This window comes from Lepisma saccharinum, chromosome 3 (assembly GCF_977018435.1).
Source record: "Lepisma saccharinum chromosome 3, izLepSacc3.1, whole genome shotgun sequence".
NCBI classification, from domain to species: Eukaryota; Metazoa; Arthropoda; class Insecta; order Zygentoma; family Lepismatidae; genus Lepisma; species Lepisma saccharinum.
In genome coordinates this window covers 20,173,652-20,185,744 of record NC_139231.1, presented here as the reverse complement: position 1 = coordinate 20,185,744, position 12,093 = coordinate 20,173,652, and the positions used below count along the sequence as shown (strand labels likewise).

The 12,093-nt window shown below is 40.2% G+C and overlaps 1 protein-coding gene across 1 annotated transcript in view; it reads right to left on the bottom strand.

The window, feature by feature from the left end:
• Positions 1–12,093, bottom strand: part of Mgtor (nuclear basket protein megator) — a 362,060-nt gene that overhangs the window by 315,985 nt on the left and 33,982 nt on the right. The window contains exon 3 of the mRNA XM_083118344.1: positions 11,040–11,261. Coding sequence (XP_082974470.1) covers positions 11,040–11,261 — 222 coding nt within the window. The remainder of the gene's footprint in view (positions 1–11,039; positions 11,262–12,093) is intronic.

The following is a 12,093-nucleotide window of genomic DNA, read 5'->3' as shown; positions in this document are numbered from 1 at the left end:
TCAAACCACAACTAGTTTTCACATAATTTATACAAAACAACTGACATTAAATAACTTTTTCTTTTCATTTTCTCAATTTTCAATATACTTGACTCATAACAACATACACACACTTTTTTTTAAACAGCTTATTTACATTTGAACAATTTCCATCATTTTATCAAACTTTACATAAACTAGAAATTTTCAAAATGTTCATCAAGAGAAATGGAAAATTTGATCTTCATTTAAAATTTACTAACTTAATAATTACATCTTATTGTATTACCCAACAAATTAGAATGTCTCTCATCTTTAGATTTATCAGTCCTTGTTGTTTCTTCAGTTTCTGAATATTCCTGTTTGTCGTTACTATCATGTATCTTTTCCGTATTCCTCTTCTTCTTTTCCCTCTTCTTTTTTCTCTGCTTTTCAAATTTCTTCTTCCTCCAACTTTCTTCAAGAAGGGAAACTAACAATCTGTCAACACTATTTGAACTTTCTCTTATCTTTAACCTTTTGCCGCCCAAGCGTCTCGAACGAGATACCCAAATGTAACCCTCACTGTCCCAAGCGTCTCGATCGAGACGCTGTAGCATTTTATAGGTTTGTCGCGTGTTACTCACAAATCCAGAATATAAAAAAGGAAAGTTAAAAATTTGTACTTACGTATGTGAGTATAGTGCTCTTATTGTAGAACGACGTTTCAGAGATTGACTATCTCTTTCCTCAGGTTCGTATAAAAACTAAGTACTTGGCATAGTACTGCGTCAAAAATGTAAAATGAGGATTGTGGTTAAGGGTTGGTTAGGGTACATTTAAAATATTAAGTTTTTGCTATTAGAAGTACGTAAAAACCAAGCCGTTCCCTAATAAAACTTGTACAGTAGACCTATTCACAGGTAAAAAAGTTAGAAAAGTTAAAAATCTAAAAAACCTGCATAAATCACAATACAACCTGCAGGTTTGGCCTTTCCTACCCAACTGTGCTTATCCATCCACATGAAGGTCAATTCACAACGAATATTTCCCCTCCCCTTAATTTTCTCGTTTCCCCTTATTACATCACAAATCCAACGTGAATTCACGTTCCTCTCTTGCAGCTTGCATAACTTCCGGAGTGACGTGGAAACCGATATTGGGTTCAATCTTCCAGGCTTTATCCCATTTTTTGAGGAAATTGATCCACCCTTCTTCCAAATTTCCTTCGTCCCTATTAAGATTATTCTTCCCCCCCCCTACAAATACTCGCTGTTTCATACACGTTTCTTCCTAATTTCCTCCCCTCTTTCCTGATTATCTCTTTTTTTGCGATTCTATGCCCACTTTCCAAAATGTGTTCTGAGAGACCCGTTTTGGGAACTTTTTCCCTTATGTCCTTTTCATGCTCCCTCCATCTTTTACCCATATTTCGGCCCGGTAAAAGATGGAGCGAGCATGAAAAGCACATAAGGGAAAAAGTTCCCAAAACGGGTCTCTCAGAACACATTTTGGAAAGTGGGCATAGAATCGCAAAAAAAGAGATAATCAGAAAAGAGGGGAGGAAATTAGGAAGAAACGTGTATGAAACAGCGAGTATTTGTAGGGGGGGGGAAGAATAATCTTAATAGGGACGAAGGAAATTTGGAAGAAGGGTGGATCAATTTCCTCAAAAAATGGGATAAAGCCTGGAAGATTGAACCCAATATCGGTTCCACGTCACTCCGGAAGTTATGCAAGCTGCAAGAGAGGAACGTGAATTCACGTTGGATTTGTGATGTAATAAGGGGAAACGAGAAAATTAAGGGGAGGGGAAATATTCGTTGTGAATTGACCTTCATGTGGATGGATAAGCACAGTTGGGTAGGAAAGGCCAAACCTGCAGGTTGTATTGTGATTTATGCAGGTTTTTTAGATTTTTAACTTTTCTAACTTTTTTACCTGTGAATAGGTCTACTGTACAAGTTTTATTAGGGAACGGCTTGGTTTTTACGTACTTCTAATAGCAAAAACTTAATATTTTAAATGTACCCTAACCAACCCTTAACCACAATCCTCATTTTACATTTTTGACGCAGTACTATGCCAAGTACTTAGTTTTTATACGAACCTGAGGAAAGAGATAGTCAATCTCTGAAACGTCGTTCTACAATAAGAGCACTATACTCACATACGTAAGTACAAATTTTTAACTTTCCTTTTTTATATTCGAGACGCTGTGTCAAGGTCGTAGTTTTTACGTTATAACTTTTCTATTTTTGGCTAGAATTTAGATTTTATTTTTTTTATATTGTTCCTAACACATGTATTTAACAGAAATGGTTTCTTGCATATTTTTTTTTTTTTGTCTTCATGAAAATGGAGGGGAAAAGGCAGGAAAAGGTACTTCTCTTTTGTGGCTCTTTTCAACGTCAATTTTTTGCAGACAAAGGAAGACCAGCTTTGTTGTTCTAAAGCAATGCTTTTCACTCCCTCCTTCTATCTGCGTTCGAAGGAAGCTTGTTTATCAGTATCCAATGTCAAAATGAAAGTTTTTCCGTGAGGGGGTGGGGGTGGGGGAGGGGGAAGACTGGTTGCTGAATCTGCATTGTGAGAATGGAATTTCGAAGCGCGCTGAAGGAAACCTTCGTTTTTTTAGCACAAGTGTCCACAAGTTGCGACAGGGGTTACCCAGCATTGTCTAAAAATAGAATTTCAAGCAGCTGCAAGAATTGGTGCTCATTTTTCACTACGTTCTAGCTTTTCGTCCGTGAATGTTGTGCGTAGGTGTCATTTTATGCCCAAGTGCGAGGACATTTTTTGGGTGGTGACAATTTTTTAAAATAATTTTTGGGGGTTTTCTCCCTTCCCCCCTCCATATATACGTCAAATTTGCATAAATTTTGCATTTTGTGCATTTTGACATTTTTTCGGGGGGGGGGGCGAAACCCCATTTTTAAAGAAAAAAGTATTTTCAGGGAATTTCCCCCCTTTTCCCCTCCATATCTACGCCGAATGTGCATAATTATATATCGTCTGAATCTGTGATTCATTCTGCGTACAACGGTATATCTTTCATATCTCTAGGGCATTTCGTTTCTGAGCTAAAGTCATTTCAAGGTTCCGCTGCATTTTGAAGCTTGAATCAGACCATTCCTTTTGGGGGTACAACTCAAGTTACATTGGTCATACGACAATGATGCAAATATTTTTCTGTTTCTTACATGCCAGCGATAATTTCTATGTGCATTTTGAACTTTTCATATCCTTTTTTTCGGGGGGCGTGGGGGGGGGGTCGAACCCCCATTTTAAAAAAAAGTATTTTCAGGGGATTTCCCCCTTTCCGCCACCATATACAGGGTGTTTCTAAAGGTCGTTTACAACGCTTGGGAGGTGATTCCTCACACGAAAACAAGCAAAAAGTCTAAGTTCCATTTTTACGACAGAGGCTTCGTTTCCGAGATAGGAGCCTCGCAAAAGGTGACAAAGTGAACGTCACACTTAACTGGGACGAATACTATCACAGATAGAGAGGCGGTTCCAAGGGAATCATAAAGGAATCGTATGTGCTCAGTCCGGAAGTCACTATGAAAAGTTCACTGCACGCATGCGCAATGGAGTCCTCAAAGGAATTGGGGATTTCCAGCAACAACAATGCATGGAAAAGGTATGTAACGCAGCAAGAAGGACCGTGACAATGAGAAATGCGTTCAAGACAACACATCCCGACCTCAAACATCAAAACATGACCACCGAACACAAAATCCGAAAAGTTGAGCACGGTTGCATACCCCAGTTACACGCGAGCAATGAACGAATCATGTCATGTGGCATACGAGAGACAGGAGGAGGGAAAGAAAAACACAATATCAGATGATTGCGACAACGTGTATTTTACACGCGACAACTACGTAATATCCCCCCCCCACACACACACAACAAACAACAAATGCTACAATATCTTACGCACAGACAGTCCGTGTCACTGTACACCAACTGAAGATGTCACTTTCACCACACAAAGGGGGTGGGGAGCAATACCAAAAGTGTTCGCACGCGATCATTGTGACGTAAAAGAGACCAGTTTTGGAAGCGCTGCACAGGCAAGTCTGGCTCTCGTAGTCTACGTTTGACCTTCATGACTGCTGTTCCCGCGAGAGGAGCTCGAAGGGTTGGTTCTCTCCGGCAGTCGTCCCAATCGTGTTGCAGGTGCTGGGATATGATCAGCAGTTCGCTCTAGGTTGTCATACGCATTGAAGAGTACTAGTATGTTGCATTGAAAGAAGTTGACGTGGTGGAGTGGGCAAGTCAAGTATCGCAACAATTGGTCTGTGGTGTTCGTACGGTGATACGGCCAATTTGTGCAGTGTGCCAGTGTTAAACAAAACCAATACTTTGCAGTTCCAGCTCCCTATTACACAGATGGCTGCGTATACGACCCAGCAGCTAGCAGACATGCATCTCATGTATGGGGAAGCACGTGGTAATAGCCGTGAGGCAAGGCGTCTTTATGGAGAACGCTTTCCACATAGACGTTTACCGTCTCACACCTTCTTTCAGGTAGTGGACAGTCGACTGCGTGAAACAGGGTCAGTGTTACCACCGCGACAAGAAGTTGGAAGACCACGAAGTGTACGCACACATCAGTTTGCAGAAGATGTGTTAACAGCGGTCGCAGAACATCCTGGCACCAGTACGCGAGTGCTCGCTCGGGCACGAAACACGTCTCATGTGAATGTTTGGCGAGTGTTGTCAGATGAAGGAATGCACCCTTTTAAACTGCAGAAAGTACAAGAACTGTTACCTCGTGACTTTCGCCCTCGTATGGAGTTTTGCCAATGGTTGTTGCATCAGCTGGACACAAACCCTCACTTCGGGGCAAACGTATTGTGGACAGATGAAGCCATTTTCACCAGGATGGATGTCTTCAATAGTAGAAACAGTCATGTATGGGACTTTGACAACCCACATGCACTTTTTGTGGCCCATCACCAGCACAGGTTTTCAGTGAATGTGTGGTGCGGGATAGTACATGATCATTTAATTGGACCATACATTCTCCCTGTTCGCCTGAATGGTCGCACGTATCATGCATTTCTTAGTGAGGTTCTGCCTGAACTGTTGGAGACCGTACCTTTGGCACTGCGGCAAGAAATGTGGTACCAACACGATGGTGCACCAGCTCATTTCGATCGTAATGTACGACATTTCCTGCATGACGTGTTTCGCAATAGGTTCATTGGTAGGGATGAGCCTGTGCCTTGGCCACTGAGGTCGCCAGATCTCAACCCTCTCGATTTTTTCTTCTGGGGAGAAATGAAAACCCTCGTATACGACACACCTGTCACATCAGCTGAGGACCTCGTTGCTCGCATCAACGTCGCCGCCGCGACGGTAGCAGATACACCTGGCTTGTTTGCTCGTACTCGACAATCCTTGATTCGTCGCTGTCATCTCTGCGTAGAAGTAAACGGCAGACATTTTGAAAACCGGCTGTGATTATTGCCTTCGGCAAATACCAGTGAGAACACTTTTGGTATTGCTCCCCACCCCCTTTGTGTGGTGAAAGTGACATCTTCAGTTGGTGTACAGTGACACGGACTGTCTGTGCGTAAGATATTGTAGCATTTGTTGTTTGTTGTGTGTGTGTGGGGGGGGGATATTACGTAGTTGTCGCGTGTAAAAATACACGTTGTCGCAATCATCTGATATTGTGTTTTTCTTTCCCTCCTCCTGTCTCTCGTATGCCACATGACATGATTCGTTCATTGCTCGCGTGTAACTGGGGTATGCAACCGTGCTCAACTTTTCGGATTTTGTGTTCGGTGGTCATGTTTTGATGTTTGAGGTCGGGATGTGTTGTCTTGAACGCATTTCTCATTGTCACGGTCCTTCTTGCTGCGTTACATACCTTTTCCATGCATTGTTGTTGCTGGAAATCCCCAATTCCTTTGAGGACTCCATTGCGCATGCGTGCAGTGAACTTTTCATAGTGACTTCCGGACTGAGCACATACGATTCCTTTATGATTCCCTTGGAACCGCCTCTCTATCTGTGATAGTATTCGTCCCAGTTAAGTGTGACGTTCACTTTGTCACCTTTTGCGAGGCTCCTATCTCGGAAACGAAGCCTCTGTCGTAAAAATGGAACTTAGACTTTTTGCTTGTTTTCGTGTGAGGAATCACCTCCCAAGCGTTGTAAACGACCTTTAGAAACACCCTGTATACGCCGAATGTGCATAAATTATATATCGTCTAAATCTGTGAATCATTCTGCGTACAACGGTATATCTTTCATATCTCTAGGGCATTTAGTTTCTGAGCTATAGTCATTTCAAGGTACCGCTGCATTTTGAAGTTTGATTCAGTGGCGTGCGGACAATTCCTTTTGGGGGTACAACTCAAGTTACATTGGTCATATGATAATATTGCAAATAATTTTGTGTTCCTTACATGTCAGCGATCATTTCCATGTGCATGTACATGTACTTTTTTCTTGGGGGGAGGGTGGGAAACCAAATTTTTTTTCCGAAATTTTGGAATTAATAGAGTGTTAGCCCCTCCCCCCCCACCACATATACGCCGAATTTGCAAACATTTCATATAGTCTGAATCTCTGGTTCATTCCACGTACAACGGTATATCACTCATCTCTCTAGGGCAATTAGCCTCCGATCTACACTCATTTAATTGAAACTCTGCATTTTGCTCAAAATCGGCTCGGGACAGAGAGGCTTACATGTGAAAAAGGCCTTGGGCGGCAAAAGGTTAAAGTCTTTTCATTTTGTTTCCGATTTTCCATAAGTTCAATTTTCTCACTATGAGAATCACCACAAGCAACTTTCTTCCATTCTTTCCTGTCTCGTTTCTTTTGGGACTTTCTTTCACGCTCATCAGATGAATGTATTGCTCTCTTTTCTTGTTTCATCCTTTTCATACTTGGGTCTGATCTTTCTGCGCTGACATTCTTCGATCCCTTATGAATTTTCTTCTTCGCTTTCACTGACGCTTCTTCAATTTTCTTTGGAGCTTTCAATTTCTTTCTCTTCATTTTCTTCACTTTCTTTACTGAACTATATCTAGGTCTCATTCTAATTTTACTGATCAGAGTCATTTCCGGTATCGTCACATCTAAAGTTACACATTCTCGCAGCTTAGGAAACAGATCATGATTTTTCTCAGGCTTTTCATAAATATTTTCTTCTTTACTTATCAGTTCAGGAGATAACTGTATCCCAAAATGTAACTCATCAACTTTTTGACTTTTCAATCCCAACTCGCAAACTCGTTTCTCAAGTACCTGTACTTTTTGATCTTTCTCTCTGTGTTCATTTTCTATAACCACTTGTTGTTGATCAAAATCATCATCTTTGTTTTCACTTTTCTCACGGACCTCATTACAATCATCTTTTACTTCATCGATTCTGGCTTGAAACTGAATCTTACTTTCCTGGATAGCGTTCACCTTAACAACCTTCATCTCGAATACAGCTGATTTTTTCTGGTCTGGAACTGACATTCCATCACTCAATTTTTGTAAACCAAAACTTACTTCCTTCATTTCCTGCCTACGTTGTTCCATTTTTTCGCATAATCTCTCCCATTTCAATCTATCTTCTTCCTTACTTTCTTCCCATTTCAGCCTATCTTGTTCTTCTTTCTGTTTCCGTTCTTACCTATCTTGCTTCATCATCGACAAAATTGTACTTAAAACATCATTTTCCTTCCCCCGATCAATGTCAACTTGACAAACAAATCTGTCACTTTCTTTCGAAACACCCTGTTCTTTTTCGTCTATTTTTTCATTATTATGAACTTCATTTCCAGCTCCGTTCTTGCACTGCTTGCAGGAAAAATCTTTCTCAACGCAGTCTTTATGCACCCATTGTTTACAGTCTGAACATTGTACAGCAGCGCCTGAAATCAACAATCTGCCGCAACAAGGAGCTTTCCGTATTGTACGAGCCATGCTGCCGACAAACACGAACGCAGGTTGCAACACTCAATGTTTACATAAACATCGCCCACAACTACGCAACACAATGTCTGTTACACCTTTCATTTTTTTTTCTTTAACCAAGACAATCTAAGGCAACTCCCGGGATTCGGCACCATATAACGATAAAACGTGATTTTACAGTTATTATTATTAGTATTAGACTTAGCTTTGCTTTTTAACTACAGTTCGGTTGAGATAATCTGATTTCAAATATTATTATAGATTTTAATGTTTGAAGGAAAGAATAACCTTTACTTTCATTTATTACAGAAGAAAACTAAGAAAAAACTTCACAAAAAAAATAATTAAAGGTTCATACTGATTCGCTGGTGGTTCTTGGTTTACATGAGTAAACCCAATACAAGAGTTGACACCAGTACTTTAGATTATCTTGGTAAAAGAAATATAAGAAAAAATCACTCTCACATATATTTAAAAAAAAGAACAAATTTAACCTTTTTACTCACGATTACATGGCCAGCCCTTAGAAAGTATTAGCGCTGTTCAAACTTTAGTGGGATTTTTTCATCAGAAGATCGAGCTTGTGGGGGTTAAAACACAAGAGCTCTCGACACTGGGGACCACTTCACTAATATCCTTGTTGTTCTGTCTTCTTTTTCCGACGATCCTCGGTGTCTTGTCTTCGTCGTTCCATCTTCTTTTCCCGACAAACCTTGGTGTCTTGTCGCTGGAGAAAATCCTTCGCTGCAACCTCGGCTGCACTGACTGAAAATCTGCTAAACTGCTGCAGACAGAGTTCACTGTTTTCCGGAGAGCCTTAATGCCGATTTAACGTTTCTTGTGCCTCTGCAAACAACGGCGGACTAGCGTGGTCTTCCGACTGAAGAGACTACTTTACCAATTCGCTAGAAGAAAATGTCACCGGAGGTATGCAAAACTCAACAGACAGAGCACTAAATTGCTCAACTACTCCGCGCGCAAATCCACGAGCGCTTATTTCCCTTTGTGTACCGGACTCAGTCTATTATTTCATAAAGGGGTGCTTTGATTCCTTTGGCTTCTTTCTTCCCGGAACATTCTGTAAACAATCTGTTACAAGTTGTTCATCATCAATTCATCAAATGGTGTAAAGTTACTCTCTCCAAACAACAAACACTGGCATTCGCAAGCAAGGTGTATTGATTTAAATCACAAGCACAAGCAGAGACAATTCCACACAGGTAAAACAGCAGCAGCGAAAAATCAGGCAATGCCAGGCTGACTCCGAAGTTCAGTTGTAGTGCCAGAGACCCGGGTGAAAGTCCTGGTTGAGCCTGCACTTTTCACTGAAAAATTCTACGTACTACATCTCCTGTGTGTGCCTAATCTTAATGTATTTTAATGTTTCTCAGAAGTGTCAGAATAACATACAAGTATGCCATATATCACTCAGCCCCATTTATTGCTTCGAATATTCTCAAGATTCAATTACTAGTTAGTAAAAATACACTTCCATCACACAGCTATGGTAGAAAATTTATGTTAACCTTTTGAGTCCCAAGGCCATTTTCACAAGTAAGACTCACGGTCCCGAGCCGATTTTGAGCAAAATGCAGAGTTTCAATTAAATGAGTGTAGATCGGAGACTAATTGCCCTAGAGAGATGAGTGATATACCGTTGTACGCGGAATGAACCAGAGATTCAGACTATATGAAATTTATGCAAATTCGGCGTATATATGGAGGGGGAAAGGGGGGAATTTCCCTGAAAAAACTTTTTTTTTAAAAAAAATGCGGTTTCGCCCCTCTCCTGCCCCCTCGAAAAAGTACATGACAGTGTCAACATGCACATGAAAATGATCGCTGACATGTAAGGAACACAAAAATATTTGCATTATTATCATATGACCAATGTAACTTGAGTTGTACATCCCAAAAGGAATGGTCGGCATGCCACTGATTCAAGCTTCAAAATGCAGCGGTACCTTGAAATGACTTTAGCTCAGAGACTATTTGCCCTGGAGATATGAACTATATACCGATGTACGTAGAATGAATCACAGATTCAGACGATATATTATTTATGCACATTCGGCGTATATATGGTGGGAGAAAGGGGGGAAATCCCCTGAAAATACTTTTTTTTAAAAAAATGCGGTTTTGCCCCCCCCCCCTGCCCCCCCGAAAAAAAGGATATGAAAAGTTCAAAATGCACATAGAAATTATCGCTGGCATGTAAGAAACAGAAAAATATTTGCATCATTGTCGTATGACCAATGTAACTTGAGTTGTACCCCTAAAAGCCACTGATTCAAGCTTCAAAATGCAGCAGTACCTTGAAATGACTTTAGCTCAGAGACTATTTGCCCTAGATATATGAAAGATATACCGTTGTACGCAGAATGAATCACAGATTCAAACGATATATAATTTATGCACATTCGGCGTACATATGGAGGGAGAAAGGGGGGAAATCCCCTCAAAAATACTTTTTTAAAAAAAAATGGCATCCCCCCCCCCGAAAAAATATGTCAAAATGCACAAAATGCAAAATTTATGCAAATTTGACGTATATATGGAGGGGGAAGGGAGAAAACTCCCTAAAATTATTTTAAAAAATTGTTGAAATGTTTGAAATTTATATTTTCCCTTGAAAGGAGACGCAAAAGAGAAGTCCCTTTTCCCGCCTTTTCACCTCTATTTTCACGAAGAAAAAAAAAAGGTGCAAGAAATATTTCTGTTAAATACATGTGTTATGAACAGTATTTAAAAAAATCAAAATTCTAGCCAAAAATAGAAAAGTTATAATGTAAAAACTACGACCTTGACAGAGTGTCTCGATCGAGACGCTTGGGACCGTGAGGGTTACTTTTAGGTATCTCGATCGAGATTTTTGGGATCCAAAAGGTTAATTGCATTTTGTAAAATTTCCAGAATCTTCAGAACCCATTAAAATATTTATCAACATTTTGCATACTATGCACGAAAAAAGAAATATGAAAGGTAATATACACAATGATTAGACTAGAGCATCTGCTTTCAGTAAGCACACCACTGATTAATAGGCTCCCTTCTAATATCAGGTGCATCATTGAGTAAACTACCAATAATGAAGAAAGTGTACAAAAAGATCAAACTAATTTTTCCTTTGTAATCATACTCACTTGTGTTGTAATGTCACCTCCAGGTCTCGAATCTCCTCCAGTTTTGTTAAGGCTTCACATCTTGCATTGGTGGTTGAAACTAGCCGGTCGGACAACGTCTGAATGTCCGACTGCAGCTGTTCGATTGCTTGATCCTTTTTATCAATGGCTTTTTGCAACTCCACGTATTTGTCAGAAACTTCATTCTTTTCTGTTTGCGATTCTTCAAGTTCTCCCTCTAGCCTGAAAAAATATATACAAAACTTAAGCATTTGAAGTTCATTTATTCAGAACAAATTAAATAATATATTCAATCATCATAAAATTAACCTTTAGCCACCAGAGGCTCTTTCGCATGTAACCCTTGCCGCCCGAGCCAATTTTCAGCAAAATGCAGAGTTTTATAAAAATGACTAGATCGGACGTTAATTGCCCTAGATGGACGAATCAAGTACCGTTATACGTGGAATAAACCATAGATTCGGACTATATAAAATTTATGCACATTCGGTGTATATACGGAGGGAGGGGGAGAGGAAACTGAAAATTCCAAAAAATTTTGAAGAAAAAATGGGGGTTTCCCCCCACCCACCCCGACAAAAAGTACAAGACATTGTAACAATATACATGGAAATAATCACTGGAGTGTTAGGAACAAGAAAATAATTGCACTATTATCATATGATCAATAGAACACTACTTGTACCCTCAAAACGACATGTCTGTAAGCCACTTAGCCATTCAGCAAAATGCGCAGTTACCTTGAAACAGCTGTAGGTCCGAAGCTAATTGCCCTAGACGCGGAATGACCCACAGATTCGGACTACATACAATTTAAGCACATTAAGTGTATATATGGTTGCGGGGGGAGGGGAGGAACTGGAAAATTCCAAAATTTCTGAATAAAAATGCCCCTTCTCCCCTCTGCCCCTGGACAACAAAGTACAGGACATTGTCAAAATACACATGGAAATGATCGCTGGCATGTCTATATCAAGAAAATAATTGCACTGTTATCATACGAGCAATAGAACACGACTTGTAGCCCCCAAACAGCATGTCTATGTGCCACTGA